General features: G+C 38.4%; 1 protein-coding gene and 1 long non-coding RNA gene across 2 annotated transcripts in view; one reads left to right on the top strand and one right to left on the bottom strand.

Annotated features, from left to right (window-relative positions):
- CMC1 (C-X9-C motif containing 1) overlaps positions 1-19,093 on the bottom strand; it is a 48,140-nt gene extending 29,047 nt beyond the window's left edge. Inside the window, exons 1-2 of the mRNA XM_048950667.1 lie at positions 18,966-19,093; positions 9,119-9,211 (exon numbers count right to left, since the gene is read on the bottom strand). Coding sequence (XP_048806624.1) covers positions 9,119-9,211; positions 18,966-18,990 — 118 coding nt within the window. The 5' untranslated portion in view covers positions 18,991-19,093. The remainder of the gene's footprint in view (positions 1-9,118; positions 9,212-18,965) is intronic.
- A 56-nt stretch (positions 19,094-19,149) lies between these two features.
- Positions 19,150-24,098, top strand: part of LOC125695765 (uncharacterized) — a 46,406-nt gene continuing 41,457 nt past the window's right edge. Inside the window, exons 1-2 of the long non-coding RNA XR_007378054.1 lie at positions 19,150-19,339; positions 20,531-20,690. This is a non-coding gene — a long non-coding RNA (uncharacterized LOC125695765). The remainder of the gene's footprint in view (positions 19,340-20,530; positions 20,691-24,098) is intronic.

Below are 24,098 nucleotides of genomic sequence, written 5' to 3'. Positions count from 1 at the left end.
AAAAGAAGGATGAAAATTAGAGATTTCATTAAGCACCTTCTGATGTTTTCAAACAAAAAAGCATGAAGAACAGTCAGACCACCACATCTTAAGAGTATGCCTACTCACTCAGCTACATTCCAACTTTATCTTGCTTTCTCCTGTTGCCTGACAAGGTTTATCCTTCCTGTCCTTTGTTGGAATTTGATTTAGGGGTTGGTTTTTTTGGGACTGCTCAGCTGATTCATAGTATTCTATGTAAATGTGTTCCACAGATACAGCTCTCCAGTCTACAGGAAATGGAAATCAAAACTACAACTCTAATAATGCACTGCCTTCTGACATCAAAGCCTGTTAGATGAATTTGCAATTATTGTTCTGAATCCCATTTAGCACAGCAGTAATTAGAATTTTTCCCCACTACCTTTCCCTGAATGTAATGCCCTCCTTAGAACACCAAAACACTGCCTGCAGTCCATTTGAAAGCTCGCTATTTATTTGGTTCCAAATACACAGTAGCTGCTTTTTGACAAAACTAAGTTCTGTTTTCCACTGCTGCACCTAATGCTATCTATACAACACGTTCTGATGTCAGCAGTTGAAAAATAACCTATTTTCTATGTGAAAGTAACCCCAGGGTAACATTCATAATTCATACACAATTAAAATATTTATATATGTGCACAGAGAATATAGCACGACCTCTTAAAGCATTAGATTTATTTACACCAAGTGCTGAATGTCTTGTTGAATGCAATTCTACAGCAATTCTAAGAGGGGTTTACAATCCAAAACTGCAAAGCCATTGCTGAAGTACATCATTAAGAAGACACAGTTAATATGAAAGTTACAATTAGTCACATGTACTACTATTAACAATATGCACAACTTCGTCACAGTAATATAACACTGTAGTACTCTAATACATAAACTATTGTGTTTGTAGTTTATCACCACCACCAATGATGAGACAGTAAAAAAAAAAAAAGAAACCTACAGAATTCATTCTCATTTGTTGGCAGTAACAAGAACTGAAAGGGAAGAATCACAATGTATCAACTAGGAAAGAAAACTGAGGATCAGTAAATAGCACATCTAGCATCTAATAGAAGATATAAACATGGTCTTATTAAGAGGCTGCAATCATAACCTCTCTTTTTTGGGAGGATTCAAAAAGAACTTGACTATGTGTCTCCTAACCCTGCCAAATCAGTCAGCCAACAAAAGCATTCCTGTAAAGTTGATCCAAACACAACCAAACAGCATAACATTGATGTCAAGGAAGTTTGTCCTTCCGTCTTCGTAGCTTGCACCAAACCAATCTCTGACATGGAATCAGCTATTCAACCTAACAGTATGGAACTTACCAGTAAGAGAACTCACAATAATTTGATCACATCAAGGCAATCTTAGCCTTAAAGAGCTAAACACAAAAGATAACCCAAACAGATACAACTGTTTCAAAGTCAGAGGATGCACATCAGTGTTAGTGTGCTTCCCAAAAGAAAAAAGTCCAAAGAAAGAGTATCAAAGAAGAGACTGACACACTTTTCACTACTGGGCAAGGAACCCCCAGGTACACAAGCAGTAGCAACAGAGACACACGCAGTGAGATAGATTTGACAGGCAGTTTGTCAGCATGCAGTGACATGACTAAAAAGTGGAAACAACTGCTGAGGAGGATTTGGGCCTTGGTTCCAAGTCCAACACTTCCAACGATCCAAGAAAGGTACAAAAAAGATGATTGTTTTTATACCTCCCTTTCACACATATTTATTTCACACTATAAATACAAGGTCCGAAAAAACAGTTTTTCTCCTGTAATGTGATAATCAGCACCACAATGCTATACTTTCTCTACTCTGACGATTTGCAGAAGCAGCTATCCTGTTACTCAAACTTCAGCAGTTCACTTGGTCAGTGCTTATCATGGGTAGTACTGCTCGTGCATTACTGTAATGCAAATCCACACAGGCATCCCCTATTTAAACAAGCATTTGTTAATATCCTGTATTAATATATTTACGCTGGGATGAGAAAACAATTTGAAATTTGGGATCTTTAATGGAAACCAATGACATCTTTAATTTAAGAAAACCAAAAGAGTGGACACAACATAGACAACCTATCAAGGTACGAACTCCAAGCCATCACCATCACTTTAGTGTCTACGCATAACATTTTGTAACAGGTAAGAGAAACAAAATTAAGACAGTGCTTGTAGGATGTGGCAACCTGGCTGAAATTGATATTCATTAGAGTACTCTTTGCATGAATAGGAGCATTTGGACTCTGTGGTCTTTATCAGAGCCCCAGCTGGTAATGGTTGAAGGTTAATGCCTTACTCCATTCTGTTCAATTTTCTTTCCTAATTAGTCCTCCAAATCTATAGCTGTGAGCACCAAGTGTCTGTGCTCAAAAGAAACTAATTAATGCTAGCAAATTAGATCAAGTCCAAAGATCCAACAGCCAAACTCTTAAATGCTCCTTGTTAATAGGAAGTGTAGCTGTCAATAACTGCTGTTGGTGGCTATAATGAGGCCTCTTTCTTTCACTGAAAGTGATTTCATTTCTCTTTGTCCCTGTAAAAGCTGTTCCATTCCCTAATAAAAAAAATAAAAAAAGACCCTACACAACTAAGTTGCAATGGTAAAGCTAGCAGTATGACCCACTTCTTGTGATCAGCTGGACTGAAGTGACATGAAGGGGAGAAGGAAAAAAAAATAATCCCTCCCCAAACATTTTATTGGAAGTCCTAACACTAGTTAGAATACTTACTATTTCCATCACCAAGCAACACAATATGCTCTCATATTTCTTTTCTATGAAACCTTCTAAATCACCTTTGTTTAGTTAATACTGTAAGTATCATTCAAAAAAAAAAAAAGACATCTATGATCTCATTTCTTCAAATTGTAATTTCCATATAGCTGTTCTCTCTGCTCAGTTTGTTGGAGCAAGGCTCAATGTAACATAATCCCTCTAGAGATTGTATTAATTCACTCACATGCTTAAATGTGATGAGAGTAAATGTTTGTTGGAAATATATCAACCTGAATCTTTTCCTAAAATAAAAGCTACAGTGCACAGACAAGAACATCATGAAAATTCAGCATCTCATCCTCAGGAAGACCAAGCAGGTGAAAACACCTACCAATTCATTACCAGTACTAAATATAGCTGTAGCACTATCAAAACTATCCATACTGTTTAAATAGCTGACAACTACACAGTGTGTCAAACAGAAATCTCAATAGCTTCATACAAGGTGAGAGGTTTGCACAATGTGACTATACTGTACTTCAATAAGCAGAAAATAAACACAGCAGAGGATAACATTTCTCGCCTTTTCTATCTGCAATTTTGTCACTCGGTTTTCTCTGAAAAAATGAAGTTGTAGGCGACAAGGCAGCATTGTTTTGCTCCTCCCATAGAAAAAGGGTATTCCAGTTAAAGTTTATGACTCCTCCCATGCAACCTTTTAGGCTGTCCATCAAATTCTCATCAATGAACAAAAGCACGTGTAAGAAATCTGCAGTCACAGCAGCTCAATAAAAATACTACCAGGAAATGCCATGCTATCTCACTGATTGTTATCAGTTACTTGATCTTTTTGCTTTGGTCAATTAGCAGCTGATTATATTTATATACATTCCTTACATACGTGAATTTCAAAAAGATTATATTTTCCACTGTGTAGTTCAGCAGGTGAGCAAAATTCAGTTATCTTTAGTTTCAATTTGCTTCAAGAAAATAAGTTTGATCAATATTTTTAAATATGAGCTGCCATTTAATTTCCTGACGCCACCAGCCTTAGCACCTGCCAGTGTTAACCTCAGAACAGATTATACATACCAATAGGTTAATTGTCTGCATCGGTTAAGGAAAGTGAGCAATACCATTGAGTAGCATATCAAGCTGAAATTCACTGCTTTGTATATTTCAGTACTTGCATTTCTTATAAAAGAACATATGTACACCTACATATACACACACACACTTTTTTTTGGAAGGACAAATACCTAGGCATGTACGTAGGCATTTTAATGTGCAGCATCAAATATACCTTAATCAGAAATTTCTTCCTTTTTATGGAGTTTGATTTGTCAGGTGTAAGGGTCACGGTCGAGAGCAGGTGGCCCCTACGGGGACAGAGATAATGTCAGTGACAGGACTGTTGAGTAACTGCACATTATCAAAACTCTGGTTGACACTGGTCATGCTCTACTGTAGAGAAGCCTGCAGTAGTGTTGCATCCAATCATTTTCACTAAGTATCAACACGAGCCCTGAGGAGGAGAGGGCTAATGGGGAACATGGAGAATGGGAGGAGGGTGACTGCCTGGAAATGTCCTTTTCCAGCCACACTTTCCAAAGCAATTTCTAAAGCATTGCCAAGTACCTTAAGAGATTTTTCAGGGCAAATGGATTCACATTGCTAATTACTTCCTACAGACACCAGAACCAACGTACATATGCTACAAAGAAGATTCCCAACTTACCACAGAAGGAAAACCATCTTCCTTTTGTCTCCCTCTTATACTAAAAAAAAGTACAGAACATCCTGTCCTCTTGGCCAAATTAATTCCTCCCATAACAAACTTCAAACAAGAAACAGCCGCATTCTTATCTGCAGAGTTGTAGGCAGGATCAAGTGTTGAATAATCCAAACTGCTTCCTTTACCTCACTGCCTTCCTAATAGCAGAATCAAGCTAATCTGATGTAGCTATTCCTGTACTCACTGTGAAAAGCATACAATTCAGTTACCAAAACAAATCCTGGGAACCTGACAGAAGACATCTGCAAGTCTCTCTTGCTGTGAAAGGCCCAAACCCACTCATCAGTAGCAGTCGCCAAAACGAAAAAGACAAAAAAGAAGTTTAGACCAAAATCTTGTCACAAGAAAAAAAAGTTTGTGGGGTTTGGGAAGGGAGGGAGAAGTATTTTCTAACACAACAAATACACATCACTTTGAAAAAAGTAAACAAAATTAAAGTCTCATGACTGACTCAATGACCAGAGTACTTTCGTTTGGGGATCTAAACCTAAGACAACTTTAAAACCAAAATCCGTAACTTCTAAAAGCATTTCTGCTTGTTCCAAGACAAGCTATTAAAAACCAAAATTAACTCAATGTACAATACTTACAGTACTATGGTTTATATATTTCTGTCCTGATGGGTTCTTCTCTACCTCACCCCGAGGAGTTAAAAATTTCAACATCAGTAACTCTGAACTGCAGAATTAGTACTCTTAAGAAATGGAACAAACATTTATTATGTACATAGAATCAAAACCAAGCAAAGTTCTCGCAGTTTTTTGGTGAATGTTCCTGGTTTCACAGCAGAGAGAAGTCATGGAAAGAAGAGCACAGGAAGCTGAAACAGCAGATGTTTCAGAAAGCTTAAGACAACCTTTCCAAAATAAGAGATGAATTGAGATTCCTGATATTTACCGATTTTAAGAAATCTACTCAAAATTTAGATATTATAATTGCGAATTAAAACTAGAAACTTTCAAAGTAACACAGCTTAATAAATTATTTTATAAAAGGAATGGATTCAGCAACAGCAGATAAGCACTCCTTTTAGCTACTTAAGTTTGTAATCACCTCTATTATATGCCAAGAATACACTGACTGAATTACAGGGGTATAACATGATGCATGCTAGCATCTGCATAAATACTCTGAAAAGTTCCTGCATGACAATGTAACGTGGTTGTTTTGTTTGTTTGACTACATTTAAGAAAAGTACTGCTCTCTGTATGATATTTAACAGTTTCATGTACATATACTTAATGGACATTAAGACAATAAGGCATGTTGGCATCCTGGTCATGACAAATTCATCTGTGTTCTTCAAAAAGCATGTTTATTTTCTTACCAAAACTATTAACACAGTAATTTTCACTAAGAGTGCTTGAATCTTAAGCACAGGGCAGAGAAATTATTCTGCAATTCAGATGTCCTAAATTCTCAAGGAACATGCAGCACTTACAGGCATTGTACTGCAACAATTTGAAAAAAAAATCAAAATAAATTTCAGCAAGTATAATGAAATACGGCTGGTTTACTTACTTGTTTTTAAAAATTATCTTTAAAATGGACACATTTTCATGATTATGTCATCCCTAAGCTACTCTGCTAAGCTAACACAACCCAGCACAGCAACGGGTCACCCATGTAATCATGCTGGCATAGCAATATCACCTCTTGAGTTAACAAAACCTTTTCTTATTTATTCTTTTTTATTGTTAACCCTTGGGGTTTCTTTTCTCTGGATGCCTCCTGAACACGTGCTGGACAGGCTGTCGCTGCTCACATTATTAGCTCTGATAAGCACACATCTCTAGGTGGTATAGCTGCAGGCTAAGGTAACGGCCTGTATACAGATGGACCCCATGCTCATGCAGAGAACTACTGAATGTACAGGGGCTCCCTGTAGGGACAGACAGGAAGCTAGCACAACCAAGAAGACTGTAAAAGCCCATTTGAAGAATAGCTTTTTCTCCTATACTAACAATATATTTATCACAATTCCCTAGAGACAAAATGAAACAAAGGTATACTAAAAGAAGTTGGTCAAACAAAATTAACACAGAGTAGAAGAAACAAGAACAAGTTAAACAAGTAGCTGTGCTACTTAACATAAACAGCACCAGTTCATACATGCTATCTTCTATAGCACAGAAACTGCCTGTCAGGAGTTCTGACTACTTAATTACACAGCTTATGCTCCTAGTTTGTAATTGTTTACAGGCAATGTTTTTTATGCTATTTCCCATGATTAACACTATCCTCCTGTCCTAACAAGACACATTCATTCCGGCAATCATTTCACAGTGGATTTGAAATTCTCCTGACAAAACTGTTTAACCTTCATTTCCCATGAGTTGCTCTCCATGCCTGTATAGATTGAAAGGAGTACAACAAAATAGAAGTGATACCTTTTTTCAGAAGAAATATGAATGTAGATTTTGTTCACTCATTTAATTTAAAAAATACACTGGAAACACTCAGCTTCCACCTCTAACTTTCAAGAAATTTCATCAAAACTGGCTTAGAGCTAAGAGAGAGACAGGATTATTTTCAGGATTTTTAACTCACATCCCCTTTCAATGACCCACATCACTACTATTACCAATAAGTAATACACAGCTTGATGTTGGTGCCTTCCTTCGGTCCAAACAGTATCAGAAGGACACACAAGATAAATGAGGTGTCTCAGGGCAACAGTGAGTGATCCACAAGGTAAAAGGGGTGACAGCAGTACCCTCAGTCATCTGCTTGTTTTCAATACGCTGTGATGCACAGCAGTATGCGTGTGCCTGGTTAAGTTGATTTATGGATTATACTATATGGTTGTAACTAAATCTAATTCTCAGAAAACAGATGTGTAGTTCAAAAAAAACTTCTGTAAAGAAACTGTGAATTGAAGATTGTGAAAACAACACAATCACAACCAAACACAAAAATGGCAGAGTTGATACTTATTCTAGCCCTAGTTAGAGCTTGTTGTCCAGACACCTCACAAGGTACAAACAATAACAATCTAATCAGTGTTATTTAAAGTCACAGTACCAAATCCAGTACTTCACTTTGCTACTTGGCCTCATAATTGAAGTCTACTAGACTATTCTAATAGCAGAAGACTAAAAGCCACACACCTTCAGGGAAACACCCGTGCTTAAAAACCAATGACTTGGGGAAGAACTGTGCAAGTGTAACCACTGACAGAGCAGCTGCTTTCATGGGAATAAAAAAAAAAAGGATTCCTGAAAAAGGTTACAGACAACACCAAGCGTTCAACTTTTCCAAGGCACTACTCATCATCAGGTGTTTGCAGCAAACATGTTGGAGCCAGAAAAGCACAAAGTGCAGCAGGATGTCAGCAGTGTAGTTATCTCTATCAAAAACAACCAGCAGAATCCGTACAGGACTACGGATACAAAATACCATGAAAATCTTTCACACCACGGGGAGGTTTGCTGGTTATCTTGCAACAGAGTGCTTAAAAGAGTTGTCAAACTTCAAGCATTCTTTTTTTCTTGGCTTTTGTTTTATTTTTATTATTTTTTGTCTTTTTGTGTAAAAGAAATAAGCGTTGCAGATTTGCTGACCTTTTCTCTGATGACAGGTGGCTGTGAGTAGTTTGCAGCTTGGCAGACATATTCAAAAGAAATAAATAAACCCACTTGATGTGTCCCTTCAAGGTGAAGTTGATGCTTCAGCAAAGAGAGAGAAAGTAACTGCTTTTCAAAAGACACTTGTGCTATGGAGAGATCATTTTGAAAATGGATGTTTAAAAATGCATCCACTGTTATTGACTGTTTCTGAAAACAATGCAAGTGTCTCACCTATAAAACCCTCTGATACATCTGTATGGAAACCAAATTTTCCAACCTATTTAAAAATCACAGAAGAAGTTTCAGCAGGATTTGAACCCATCTGTTAAAGATATAAATGTGTAACACAATCTGATTGGCTGATTTTATCTTTATTGCATTCTTTTTTAATTTTTATTTTTGCACGTTTCATAATGTACACAATACACTATATAGGGAACATATTTATAATTAATTACTAAGTCCACATATTTTGGATACAGTGCACTCACACTTTTCTTTTTAACCAGTAACATTTAAAAGAAACTAAAGAATACCAAAGCAGAACGCATCAGCCTAAAAGAAATTCTGTCTAATGAGGTATCTCTGTGCACATACATCACTAAAGCACTGATGAGGGAAAGGATACACTTTGTTAATAAATATATAATAATAACGGAGGCCCAACCTGCAGGGTCACACAAAGCAATTTCATCTACACAAGCATCAAATAATACAGACAAGTAACTCTTGCGTTTCCCACTTATGGCACAATCCAAATCAAAACATGTAAAGTTTTCTATCAATCAGAACCAATCAAGAACAAAGTTCTTTTGATAAACACTCCACACTACCAAGCAGCCAAGGCCAACATGGCAGATCTAGATACAGACTGCATTATTGGTTTCACAGCAAGCATCAAGATGCTGACCATACATATTCATTCTCTGACTACTTGTCTCCAAAAACAAGGATTATGTTCAGGGCATAGAAGTGAATACATCAGATCTCCTGATGTATATTTGACTCTTACCTTGCACTTTATCTGAACACAGCTCCTTAGCTCGCTCTCTCATTATTTGTGGAATCAAGACATCTTTTTCTACATGTCTCAGCTTAGAATTCTCTGCAAAAGAGACAGAAACAAAAATAAAAGGAAGATGTTATTTTTTTAAGAGAGAAAAATCAGTCTACGGAAATAACACAACACTGTTTGTAGAACAGATACTAAGATATAAAATCTGTCACAAACCAACAGCAGAAAATACCATGGAAGAACTACACGTAAAAGCAGGAAAGTCCCAAGATTTGAAATGACTCATATCCAGGCACAAGCATTATCCTGAACATTTTCTGTTGTGCTCAATGTGCAAGATGAACCAAAAATAATGAAAGAAATTTAAAAAATCTGGTGGCACTTTCTCCTTTGTACCTTACTAAATGAAACATCGGCATAAAGACAGCACAGAGATTTAGAGTTATGTTTAATTCAAGATATTAACATTTTTCTATCTGTGTTATCTAAATAATCCACAGCTTTTCAGCTCATGTAATAAAGCAGAGAAATATAGCATGTTAGAGCAGAATCTAAACTTGTATTACTATATGGAAGACTTCGGTTCTTTGAAAAGAAACACAAACAACCATTCCCTTAAACACAGCATCAGTCAGTTTCCTCACTGAGAAAATCAACATGAGAAAACACTGATGCCTGAATTCTGGATTTAAATATAGAGCTGTGGTTTGCGTGCAGTTGCCTCTGAACAGAATTCAGTTCTATGGATGAGAAGTACAACTACTCACAACAGAGATCACTTGGAACTGCAATAATTTGTTTCTAGATCAACTCTTCAGAACAAAGGGGTGAGAATTTACCGAGCACAGCTTTCTCCTTCTTAGCTTCTGATTTAAAAGCCCTTTACAGAACATTTGTTCAGAACACTGTAGAGCTCAACATCATTATACCGAATACCTGATTTTCCTCCTCAAACACACTATTTATTTACCTTTTGATGTTGATACAATTCTTCAACACAGAATCAGCTGTGATGCTCTCATTATGAAACCTGTCAGATACGCTGTTATACTGAGTGACAATCATCATTTTAAAATAACATTAAGATATTTAGATTAGATGGAAGAAAAAGTGTGATGTAGTAAGTCAAGGAAATGAGAAAAATTTAAGTTATCTACCTCATTTCAAACACACTAATTTTCAGAGCATCTGCAGTTATCTCTAGATCAAAAAGAAACAGATTGACGTTCCTCTAGTCATTTCTAATGCCTCACCTTTTAAAGCTTAGTAACATTATGAGGCTGCATGGTGAGGTTTTGCAGCATTTTATCTGTGATACTGCTGGGTGACTCTGGTCACGAAACAGATGCTATAATGACCAATCCCCAGAATTAGAACTAAAACCTTTCCTTTCATCTGAAAAATTTCTTGTTAAAAACTTCTACAGCAAAAGAAAGGAAATAAAGTCTCTTATGCAGCAAAAATATTAAACACAAATTAATTTCCTTTTATGCTCTGATTCTCATGACTGAGAACAGAATTATAATTAAATACAGTTCTGACAGTTCTTCAGAGTATCAGTACTACAAGTACTGTACAGAGCATTTGTACAGTAAAATGTAAGGTGTCATAGAGCTTTAAAGCACATCTCCTAAGAAGCAGGACAAATAAGTTCAGCCAAATGGTAAGGCAGAAACAGCACCGCTGAACTACATGCCTCAGCTCTACTTTGAGCAACTTCAGCCAAAACAAGCTGGCACTCCTACAGTCCTGCTCTATCCCAGTGCCTGCAGTGCTCTTCCCTCTGCACCCACAGATGTTCTCTGCAGGCCTGAGGACTGAAAAGGGAAGTGAATTTGATTGGACACTGAATAAATTTCTTGTCATGCAATTTTTCAGCTAGATAAATTTCCCAGTCTATTTCACTATGAAACTTCAGTGGTCCATGAGAAAGAACTGTGCAAGAGCAGGAACAAGGGCAGGGAAGGTTACAGCTACCACAAGCACCACTGGCTCAAACTACAGCCTATGCCTTTATTTTTTCTTTGTTAATGGGACATCAGCTGCCACCAAAGCAGAGAATTAGGCAGCCCCCAGTTGGCACTGTGCACCCTCATCACATCAGCACCTGTGGGCAACTCAGGACACGGGGCAGTGTCCTGTAAGAAGAACCAGAAGAGAGCAACGACAGTCATTTAAAGGCAATTAAGGAACAGTAAAAAAGAAACAAGAATGAAGACCACTCATGGTCTCATATACAGGAGTTTTTTTCTTTAAAGGTTTATTGGTAAGTATCAGCCTTTAAACCATAGGAAGCACAGGCAATTCAAATCATTTTGTACAGCCAAGGTGGTAGATTTCTGCACCCACATGTATCTGTATCTCTAAACAGGTCAAAAAGAGATGTTCAGCTTTAGAAGCACAGTATTTACTCATGATTTTCAACTGCATTGTCTAAAGCATTTTATTATTCTTCTTTGATTTTAAACTATTCATTATATCAAATGAATGGCAATTTTCAGTCAGAGACTTCAAAACGCGTTCCTGAAGTTGGTATCCCTAGCATTTATACAGAACGTCAAACAAAAATAAGCTGCAAACATTAACAATATCAGATACCAAATAGAAAAAGGTTGTGTGTGGAATAATCGTACTTCTGGATAGCAACCTGTAAGCACTTGCAAAGAGTTCAACATCAACCTAACTACATCAGCTCTGCAGCTAACATTACATGGCAAGAACTTTCAAAGAAATAACACCTTAGAAGCAAGACTTCATCAAAAAACATGAGACAGTCATGATGTGAAGCTACCAATTCCTTTTGCCTTTTTTCAACTATATTAGATTTCCTAGAATAATAAGTAGTGTTTTCCCTTTAGATAGTTCACTAGCCTGCACTAAGAAATATATTTCTTATTCTAATACCAGATTTGCTGCCAACTAGTCCCAACGCAATCTGCATTACAATACACCTACTATGTTTTCTGCCTACTGTTTTATTTTTTCTTCAAAATAATATTAATAGAATTATTAAAGAATAATAGAATTATTCCTAAAAAGAATAATAGAATTATTCCTAGGCTTTCTTACAGTTAGCTTTTCTTGTTTGAGAGCTGATACCTTTGGTTCCTATCTACCACCTTCTGCACTCTGCCTGGTCTGCCGCACAGGCTGCTTGAGACGTTCTCAGCATCTGGCTACAAAATGTTACAAGAACAAATCTGGCTACAAAATGTAACAAGCAATTGGTGCAATAAAGCTACCAGACAAAACTGCATCAGCACACTACAGAACGCTGCCGCTTCTCACAAGGACATGGAACACAACGGCTCAAAGACCTAAGCTTGCAGTTGCCAGAATAAAAGACACAAGAACAAAATCTATAGAAAACTAAGTATCCCTCTGAAAGGGAAACTATTTTCCATGCCACTTCAGGGTACTGTAAAGAATTAAGGGTAGAGATTACAAAACTATGAGATGCTCCTATTTGGTGAAATATTGAGAACAATTTTAAAGCATTTCTTTTCTTAACACAAATAAAATCTGGGGGTTTTGGTAAATTTCAATGCCTGAAACAGCTCTGATTGTATACAATACATAGGGCACAAGGCCACATTTGCAATAGTTTTCTGTGGTTGATTAAACCCTCAGCTGCAAAAGCTATCTAGTGCCATGGAAAGCCAAGGATGCAACCATTCTGTTTAATGGTTTTCATTATTTTTCTATAAATGACAAAAAAGCGAGGAAATATGTGCATCAGTAGGATGCAAGCGCTAGAAGAGTAGAGAATACACGTTGTTCCCTGCACTGAAGCTGGGAAACCAGGAGATGACTGAAACGCTCTCTTTGCCTTCTAGCCTCCAGCTGTAGGATCCAGGGAGGCCTGGAGAGAAGACCACAGCACAGGCCTGTGTAATGGACAGCAAGCCTTTAAGAGGACAAGAGAGAGAAGGAACATGAAGCTGCTTTACAGTCTTAATAATGAAAGGAACTCTAGCAGCTTGTCATACTGAATAGAAGACTATTACAGAAAGGAGATACCAAGATGAAATCTTTCCTTGAACAACGACGCAGTGTAAATTTTATTACCTCCCTGCCTCACACCTATAGCATCCAACAGGAACTGCGTTAAGCAATTCCAACAGAAGTTTTTGGAACATGCATTTCTGGTTACTCTGCTTGTAATTTGGATGCCCTTGGTTGTTCATCTAGTGACTTTAAAAAAAAAATAATACTAACTCAAGCTAATACTAGTACTACATTAGGTGATTTAATAAGAAACAATACGGCCTTTCAATAAGAAAGTATAAATGATGAGTTAAGCAATGAGTAACAAGTTAACAAAATGCATTAAATTCAGGGGTTTAATGTTTTTTTGTATCCCTTGACAAAAACAATCCATATACTGTAAAGACAGCATACAACTATTGTGTTTTACGAAGCTCATGGCTTCGTATGAGCTTATTACAAAGCTGACTGGAAAGTATACTTTTCTTAACAAAAGAAACAGCAGTGCAGTGTTAATTGTATGCTTACAGGCAAATGTTTCTTTCATCAGAGTACTGGCTCCAAAGCCCACGTCAGACTTATTTTAGTTGCATTTAGAATGGGCGAAGAGCTACGGCTTATAACTCCTTCAGGAAAAGAATGCACTCAAGACTTTCATAGCTGCTACTGTGCCTAGCTTCTCCAACCTGGATTAAACAACAAGTTAGCATGAATTCATATAAGATCTGTAAGTCATGTGCGTATATGTGCACCATAAAAATAGTCATCAAAAGGGTCTATATCACTGAGTATGTTACCAATTACCTGAAGCCTCTATTCTATATCAAAGTCACACATCATCACAAGAAATTTAGAGAGAGATCTATTAAAACCACAGGCAGAAAAAAAGCAGGTGCTTCCAAAAATCTTGGAAGATCTTTTCCCGCAATTGTAGTTTTTAAAAAACGCCTCTTGAAGATGAAATTAATACTCCCTATACAGACCTATAACCCATGAAGGAACTCCTGCGCCCTTACTCCAAGAAGTTCACAGGGCCAAAATGACAAAACAGTTTCAGCATACTCCTTTAAAATTCTGTCCCACATTCGGGATCCAGCTAAAGGCAGTGAATTTCACCAGTCCGAAACATCCAGTGTGAACCAGCTCACGATGGACCAGGAAAGAACATTTTCCCGCATACCTGAAACGCCACCAAGTCTGGTAACTTCATTTGCACGTCAGTGTTCGCAGAGGAATTGGGAGTCTTAAGTACTTTGCTTTCTACCAAGGTTTTAAAGTACAGAAGGACAACATAAAGTCAGGGAAGTGTTATAATCCAAGCAAAGTAATGTATGTGATACCCTGAAATCCTGATTGAAAAGCAAAAGAGGCTGATCAGCTCATTTTCTTTATACAGTAGCCTTTTTTTAAAGCTGTATATGAATAAATTTATTTGTATTTAAAAAGTTACAGATTTTGAGATTTTTCTATCTAATATTCACATCATTTTAAATTAAGATGGAGTACAGGGATGACAACACCAGGGAAAATTTCCAAAGCTTTAACTTCTCACCATTCTATCATCACCTCAAAGTCAATTTTCACCTTTTTCACTGGCTGAATTTGTTATCTTACATTTTGCTTTGGGGCTCGTGTGTTCTAGCAGTATGGCAGTACTCGATTGCAAGAATACTGTTCACTAAAAATGAGCAATGGCTGTATTACAGTCTGTAATATCTAGAAAGAAAAGGAAAAACAAACCTGACAGAGCACACTTGTTTGTTAATTACACGTGGCTTCCAAATGCTCATAAATCAACAGTAAAGCCAAGCCTGGAGTTGCACATGGAGATTTTTGACACAGGGTGGTTTGGTTGCTGCTTTTTTTCCACTCCTTATCACATAACATAGCCAGGACCCAAAGAATCAAATGCAGATCGGGGCTTAATATTTACTATGCTTGTTCATTCATGCTGTCTTAACTACTGCACAGGAATAGCAGAGCTGCCAGTTAGGAAAACTTAGGGTGTGAGCTACTTAAAAGGAAACCAACCCAAATCCCTTCAGACAACTGTAAATGAGAATTCCAGCAAAATACACAAAATAAGAAGGCAGTAACAACAATGCATGTTACTACTTAGAATTCTACTTGTTCTGAATTCTATTCCTTCTGCATTATTCACTTGTTAAACTGATGTAAAATTTCTCTAAACACAACTTCTCATCACTTGAACAAAGACACTAGGCAGCAATTATTTCAGAATCAAAATACACAATTTGTACTTCCTGAGACAGCAAAAACTGACATTGCCACAATGCAGCTGGATTCCTACATACAAGGCTTCATGCTTTTTACGTGAAGCCCAAACATTTGAGCACTCATGGTCTAATCTGGTCACAAAGGTACAACTCCTACTACCCCACACCCTACCTAAGAAGGGATGTTGTCCAAGAACGTGCTGCTCACTTCCACCTGGAAAATGAAACAGAGGAAGGTCCACAAACACCACAGACTATCCAAAGAACATAAGCCAAAACAAACACATCACATAAAGTAGACCTAACCAGCGCATTACAGAACTTTGTGTCCATTCAAAACTGAACCAAGAAATCAGTAACCAAGTGCAAAGTAACCTGCATTTCGATGAAGATGAGGCACAGGAAAATCTATAAACCATTGAAACCCCCAGTCACTAACAGAGGAGATGCCAATGACATTAAGAATGGCAAGAGTATGACACACTCCTCTCATCTTTCATGCAAACCTTGAAAATAAAAGTTTCATTTAGAAATCCTGCCTAACATCTTTAAGGAATTGAGTATTTAGCTCTTCAATCACTTTTTTCAAGGCATAGTTGAATAGTATATCTGGCTGTGCAGTTTACATCTTTCATTTCAGATAACAAAGACCACACATGAATTAAGAGAAAGTATTTCGAATATCAGGACAAAACACCATTCTTTTGTTGTTTTTTGTTTTTTTGTTTTTTTTTTTTCTAATGAAAGTGATGATTAAAAAAGAAGACAAAACAATGCCTACCTTATCCATCATGATTTCTGCCCTAACAGATTTAATGAACAATCAGCACACAGCAAATGAATCAATGGAGACCTTAAAAACTAATATTGCATACATATGATCCAAAAACACAAGTAATCGTTCAGTTTGCCAAAAGTTGCACAGCATGAGGCGTTTTGACATGGAGAGAAAACTGAGAGCCTTTTGGTTACATTAACAAAATTACTGAAGATGTTTTTCTGGATTTTAAACTCTAAAGGATCCTTTCAAACTATTCAGCTGGTGCGTCCCAATACATCATCCATGTCTTAGTTCTTTTCCCATAACAGTTCTCTATAATGGGCAGTTAAACAACTTCAATGCATCACTATTATCCTCTCCATCTACATTTCTGACACAGGCCAAAGACACTAAGAACATCAGAAAGGTCAATCTGATGTAACACCCTTCTCGATGGTAACTTACGTTCTTGATCACCAGTGTTATGTAAGGACATTTTTGTAATTACAAGGTGAAACTGTTCTTCCTTTCACTTGTAGAATTTTCTCCTTTTAATTTGACATTGCTGTTTCTCCCATTATTTCTCCCTATCTTTTGAACCTATGAATACATATCCATAATTCTTCTATTTCTGTTTTACTGTCCATGGCATTTCAAAACAAGCCCCAACCATTCTAGAAGGCCAGTTCAGTCCTTTCACTGATACATTATTACTGTATTTAACCACCCTGGTTTTCAAATGACAAGACACTCAGACACTTCAAGCAACTTAAGAAAAAGATTAAGTCCCTATGTTTTTAAAGCCCCTAAAAATATCCAGGGTAGGTGCCAAGCCTTGCATTGCTTATCCAAACTACTATCAGAAACCTCACTTTTCTCTTTAAGCATTTGTGAGTTCTCAGAAAGGGATTCAGACATCATTATTTAAAAAAAATGACACCTACAACCAAATGCATGTTAAAAAGAAAACGTGCCTTCCAATAACCCATGGCACCTACTACTGAAAGTCACATATTAACAATGACAATTTTGGAAGTGGTGTACACACACACACACACACACACACACAGAAAAAAAGCCAATAAATAAAACTCCCACGTTGGGCTGTAGCACATTCATTCTTAAGAAGGATAACACAAAATCATGTTAATGCATAGTTTTCTCAAATGACTTATCTACTAATTCATTTACTGGCCAGCCTGCATGGGGCCTTGGGCAGTCTGATTTATTGGGTGGCATCCCTGCCCATAGCAGGGAGCTCAAACTAGATGATCTTTAAGGTCACTTCCAATCCAAGCCATTCTATGACTGGAATCACCTACTAACAGAGCCACAGCTTCTTCCCAAACCAGGGCTGTCAAAAAGCCTCCTTCCATAAAAATTGTGACATGATTCACAGCTTCTACATTCTGAACCTTAGAGGACTCCCTGACACTCACTCTCTACTGCCTGGCAAAGGCACAAGAACATTTGTGTGTTTTGTAACCATAAATGGAGCATCACTCATGGTAACTATTTATTCAACTGTGATTTTTCCTCTTTTTTTTTTCTCATACACGAGCCAAGAAGCAGTTAATGATGACAACCGCACCAGGGTATCTGAGTTAACACCTTACTGATACAAACAGAGCATCTCACACCTCTCGCAGCTATTGTTCCACTCTCTCCACAATCTCACGTAGACATCTCTGCTTTCAGTACAGGTTCTGAGGTTTTCAGCAGAGTTGTAACAGCTAGGGACTGACGGCAGGGCTAGTGGGGAGATAAGCTAGAGGAAAACAAGGTCGCAGATTGAGCGAGGTGTCAGTAAGCAATGCTGCTGCTTAGCAGATCAATCTCAGTACTGGTGTAGGAGTATATATCTAAAGTACCTGCTCAGGACTACCACTACAGATAAAAAAAAATACAGTACAGGGTGGGAGGCACATGTCATGTAACAGCAGGAACAAACGTGGATGCAAAACATTGCTGCTATATGTCAGAATCTGGAATCATCCTCTTTGTCATACAAAGAATGAACGATAGCTTAATTTCAGCTATTGTGATTACTAGAAACTTCTTTTAAAGGATAACTGACAGCAAAACTGTGCTGTTGACAACTACCACCAGCTGTTGCACAGCAGAAGTTTTATGCTATTTTCTTAACTCTACCACTCCAACACTTAGATGTGCCATCCACAAAACAAGAGCTTGAGCACCACAGCAGTGCCTTATCAGCAGGATCTGGAAAGCCAGACTCAAGCCATTGCCATCAGGAGCAAGAAACGGCCAGCACCCTTTGGTTCCTGAGGCCAGTGCCTCATCAAGCAAGGCACAGGCAAGACAGGCAATGTGAATGCCCTGGCAGCTTTCACCTTGCTGAAAGCCTGACCTTGTAACACATGTGTGCCTGCAAAAGGGACAAGCCTCAGGAACGTAGTGCTCATATGCACCTCGTGCTACTGCTAGGCCACAGGTTAGAACTCAGCAATGGGACACAGCCACGAGCCACCGGGACACTTGTGCACGCGAGGCCCAGGACAGCTCGCTGCTTCACTCCCAGGCAGGCGGGCAGGCACGGCGAAGCTCCCGGGGCACGCAGATCTCGCTGTCCCAGGGCTCAGGCCGAGTTCTGCCGCTGATGGGAGCCTGAGGCCCGCGCCGCGCTCACAGCGCTGAGGCAGAGGCCGGAGGCGGGCAACGGAGCCCCCACACCGCGAGCACCCGGGGGCAGCCCGAGCCCGCCGAGCCTCCCGCGGCCATCCTCCTCCACGCCCAGCGCGGAGAAGAAGCGGGGACTTCCCACAGGAAACCGTGGCGAGGCGCCGACGAGAAGAGGAGGCGCGGGGGTGAGCGCTCCGCGGCGGGCGGCCGCCCCTACCTGCTGCGCTGGGGGGAGGCTCCATCTGCGGCTCCACGCTACGCCCGCAGCTGCGCACCCTACGTGGCCGGCCCCGAGCCGCTGCCGCGCAGGCGCGGCCCAACCCTCTGCACAGCCTCGATGCGGGCAGTGGGCGGCGGCGGCGCGCGCTTAGGGGAAGGCGGGAAGGGATGAGGGAGCGTGCGGGAACTTGCCGGAACTTGCCTTGGAGCGCGGGTTTGGGTTTGCCTGTCCGCTGGGACGAGGGGCTGTGAGCGGTGCTGAGGTGGTTTAGACGCTCGTCCCTGGAAGTCTCCTGGAGCAGAGGATATCAGCTTCTCCAGGAGCTCTAGGCAGTGAGAAGATGAGAATTACGGGAGTGGCTACGTTCGTTGGTTAGTTGTTTTGCACCCTCTAAGAAAGAGCTTCCTGTATAAGTACAGTTACTTAGGACAAATCACACGTTAGGAGGTCTGCAGAAAGAATGCGCAGTGCTTTTTGCACGACCATCACTATGAGCTCATTGCACTTCAGTCCGATCTGCGTGTCCTCGTGGTTTGCCTCTTTATTGAGACGTATCTGAAGCATGCTTTAAGAGCAGAGGAATAATTCTGGTCTTGTAAGCCTCTAGAATTTTTAACTGACCGGCCTATCTGTTAATGATACGGTCAACCACTTTGAGAGGCAAAACACAGAATGAAAATCTGTAAGAAGGTACTTAGGGCACTCTGAAAGTAATACATAGTTCAGACATGATGAGAGCTGAAAGTCGAGACTTTTTTTAACAGATAGAATTCAGAGTCTCCAAAGAGCCTGTTCTCTTTTCCCACTGGCCTCGTCAGCTGTTTTGGCAGATGAGTGGTATGAAAAATCAGTCTATTTAAACACCAGCCTCTTATATGAGGTGGCAAAAATTCTTCCTCAGTGTAGCATTTCCTCTGTAATCCTGTGCTGTTACTTCCTGCTCAGTGCAAATGAGCTGAGCGTTAAACATTACATTCTCAGGTAAGTGAGAAGTCCAGGACTCTTCCTCAAACACCACATAAACCTTGTGTGCCTCTGGAAGATAACAACAGAAGCAATTTAGAAAAACTCAATGGGATCACAAAATCAGGTTATTTATTTGTAAAAACTAATTATCATTCAGATAGAGATCTGACTTTCAAATTCAGCTTTTTGTTTGCTTACTTGTTTTTTTTTTTCCAGATATGTATGATTTCCCCATATGATAATTCAGTGCTTTTATTTGAAAATGGATTATTTTAACTTGAGGCCACACTAAAAGCTAAGTTCTTCATGCCAAAGCATTCACAGAAATTAGTAGAGCGTGATGTAGGCAAAATCTTCCACACGATTGCCTTTGGCCTTACTGATTTAGAGTACTTCTGTTACAGAGCCTTAAGTGTATTTGTGATATTTTGTTTTTATACCACAAGTTTATTCTTATTTCTTATTGTAGAATATGGATATTATAATTGTTTTTGGTAATATTAACCTATACCACTTTCAGTTGATTTTTATAATTTGATACTTTTTGAATAGGGCTGTGAAAATACAGCATTTTTTTTTATTATTTTATTTTAAAGGCTTTTGGCGTATGCTTCTACTGCAATGAATGCAAGTGTTGGGAAGGAAAAAAAAAAAAGCCAATCTGCAAAGAGTTACTCTGCAACAAGAAAATACAAAACAAAAACCCCACATGATACAAAAAGGAGCTTACAACACGAGATCCGAAAACTTAAAACAGTAAGTTGAAATCAATACAAATTAAATAATTGAAGTAAGTCTTCTTTGCCAATCTTAGACTTTTGGTTGTTGGTATCTACAGATGCCCTGCAGAATGAGAACTACAAAGATTTATTTAAATTTAAGACCTTTGAACTTCAAAATTGTGTTAATTTGATTGTTTTAGACACGGGATACTAGGCTAGAGACAGCCTCTCTTTGGAATGGTATTTCTGTTTTTTGATGAAGACAATAGATGCAAAAAGAAATATCCATCAACTTTGTAACTTGGGCAACCTGCCCTACCCTGCTGCAGAAGTGCTGTCAGGTCTGGAAAGCAACAAAAAATTGCTACAAATTCTGCAATTCTATTTTTCACATATGACAGAAGAAAATGTTGAATGCTAAGAAAAAGCGAGGTCTTTCCGAATGAGAAACAAGTAGAAATAGAAAAATAATGATAGAAAATCTTTCTTCGGGGCGTTTGAGGGGCAGAAATAATAGGTTTTGAGTGAGAGAATATACAAGTGTGGATCTGAAAATAGACTTATTCTATTTGGAACTATTATAAACTATTGGAAATGAGAAAGCATCAGAAAAAAATATAAAATGTATTAGAAATCCTGACAAATAATTGAATGAGACTGACATTATGGGTAATAGAAACAACATAGCTAAGACACTAAGATATACACCATCTAAAAAGAGGCTTTAAATTAAAAGAAATAGACTTGGGAGTCTGTGGTGGTGGCTGGATATGGTTGGCACGTGACTGAGTTGAATATGAAAAGAACAATTTTTGCAAACAGAAAAGAGGAGATTACAATGTAAGAAATGTGATAAAAGCCACATCAAGAATTTTAGTAGATGGATAAAAAAGGTAAATGCTTTGTAAATATATATTTTGCACATTTTTATATGCAGAGTAGATGTAAGTAAGATCAGCACTGTATATATAGAGAACAGATTTACCGCCATCCTTCAGGTGGAAGTGCTGGTTACATGAGCTTCATTCTGTAGGAGCACCCAAGAGTAAAATGAGACAGTTCCATTACTACAACAACAACAAAAAAGATGGGAAGTGGATATCACTGGATATCACATAAACAAGAAACCCTCTTGCACCTTATCGCTTGGGAGAGTTTTGAAATGACATTCAGAGAATATAATTTGTGTTTAGTCAGATCTTTTAAAGTATGAATCTTGCATTTGTTCTGCAATCCTGTGAAGTTACGATGACATGCATCGGACCTTTTCTTTGCAGTACACTGATGGATGTTTAGTACTGTAAGCTTAACTTCATTACCGTGCTGGTATTAGCTCCTGTTTATTCTGTGCTGCATGCATCATTTCTTCAATACTGTCTCCCACACTTTATGTCTACAAGGAAAACTGCCATGTAATCTTTCATGCAGTTAATTCCCTGAGTAAAATATTGGGTACTCTGGTGAAGAGTCTAGTGATTGTGGTCACAGTTTTCTGCATTGATTACTACAGTGGGGAAACTCCTGTAATTCCCATTATAGTCCTGAAGGATGCAAGAGGCGATGGGGATGCTTGATTTTCAGCAGTCCTCAAGAAATTAAAAATAGTCATAAGTAGTGCTGGATTGCAGTCAGTTCCGTGTTCCTGAGATTCATCTTGTCATTTGATTAGTTAATCGCCCATTTTCAAAGGTGTGAACGTATTTTCACACATCAACCAAGACTGTGTTAACAATGAAACTATAAATAACAATAGAGATGAAATATCTATTGCACGAGTCTCTGCACCACGTTCTTACCAGATAAAGAGCCTCTATCTGTCTGCACACAGGTGTGATTTTTTTTTAAACTCCGAACAGTAGCCTTGTCATATTAGTTCAAATGAATATTTTCAAATGGCACCTCTTCAACGTGTTTGCTGTTAACATTTTTGATCTTGTTCCATGAAATGTAACTTCCAGTAAAAGGCTGTGATTCTTTGCTACGCTTACTCGTGTGAAATAAATATTCACTGATAGGTGAGAGATGTGAGGGAGTTTTAAATGAGAGTTAACGTCTAGAATAAAAGGAAACGTTTTCTTCTCTGCTTAAGGGAGGTAGACTTTTACAAAAGCCTCTATAAGGTTGTTCAAGGTCTTGTTGGCAATTGCATTCTGAGATTTTTCATTCACTGGAGAAATCTACTCCAGGAGAGAATAAGAGATGAAGGATAAGTTTGTAGTCTCTTTTGTAGTGCGTATTCCAATGTTGTAAAGCTGTTCACCCACAGAAAAATCCTATTTATGTGCTTGCTTTCTAAAAGTTTCAAGTCAGAGATCTTCTTAGCAGAATATGCTATTGAAGGAGGAGGAAGCAGTAGGAGTTTTGAGTTACTTCTATCCTATCCAATTAATCTGTAATTTTGCTTGTTCTAGAAGCTTGCAGACCTCCAAGCCTACAGGCCCGTGAAGTTACACATGAGACTCTTGAACGATATCTTCACAATGCAAGCATTAGCACTGTGTTACTTTGGTTTCTCTCTTGACATGTCAACTGCAGTTTTCAGAGCATCAGGTGGCAAGCTCCCCAGTGGCACTATTTCCAGGCCTCTGTGCCTTGTCTCTTATCACTTCTTAAAAAATGAAACCTATTCCTTTGTGAGGCAGGCCTTTCTACTCATGTTTTAGGGAAGTTGGAAGCATCTTGTCAGGGTGACTACTTCCCATCATTCCTGTTGTCCTAGCAAGAAGTCACTGAAGTAGCATCTAGGGAACTGGCCATCTGCTCAACTAGAAAGAATGCATCAAATAATAATTACATTTTCCAGTTACTACTAGATACAGTTGCCAGAGAGAAAAACACTTTGATTCCCTTCCTTACGCAAAGTCTGCATAGAGCAGCACACTCTTTCACTGGCTTTTGTTTCCTTAAAATTTCCTCTTTTTACCTCAGCAAATTCAGATGTAACTCAAAGCTAAAAAACATATACCAGATACAAAGGACTGGATCAACATCTAGATTTTCAAATAACAGTAGTTCAGTTCTATGAGAAGGAATTGAAGTTCCACTACTAAAATGATAGTCTTTATAATCTGTCATCATTTGATCTATCCTATTTACAAGAGCAATGACTTTCCAGGGTGTGGACAGAGTTGTTTTTTTTTTTTGTCTGAATACATTCAGGTCAATTATAGGGCAACTCTCAATTGCACTGGAGGTTTAATTTAGACATATTTGTTACTTTGTTTTCCTTCCTTCCTGCTAAGTTCTCTTTCTGATCATTACTTTCTTTAAAAAGCTACTTAGCAGTTCCTTTGCTTTATACTTCCACTTTTTTTTTTTTTTTTTTTTATGCCATAGAAAGAAGAGCTACTTCCTGATGTTAAATGTTTGAAAGGCTGAATTCAGCATGGTTTCTGGGCAGCAGTAGACACTGCCTGGCATAGTTCCTTGTATTTGAGCTGAC

This window comes from Lagopus muta, chromosome 7 (genome assembly GCF_023343835.1).
Source record: "Lagopus muta isolate bLagMut1 chromosome 7, bLagMut1 primary, whole genome shotgun sequence".
In the NCBI taxonomy this organism is placed as follows: domain Eukaryota; kingdom Metazoa; phylum Chordata; class Aves; order Galliformes; family Phasianidae; genus Lagopus; species Lagopus muta.
This window is presented reverse-complemented; position numbering and strand designations above follow the sequence as displayed.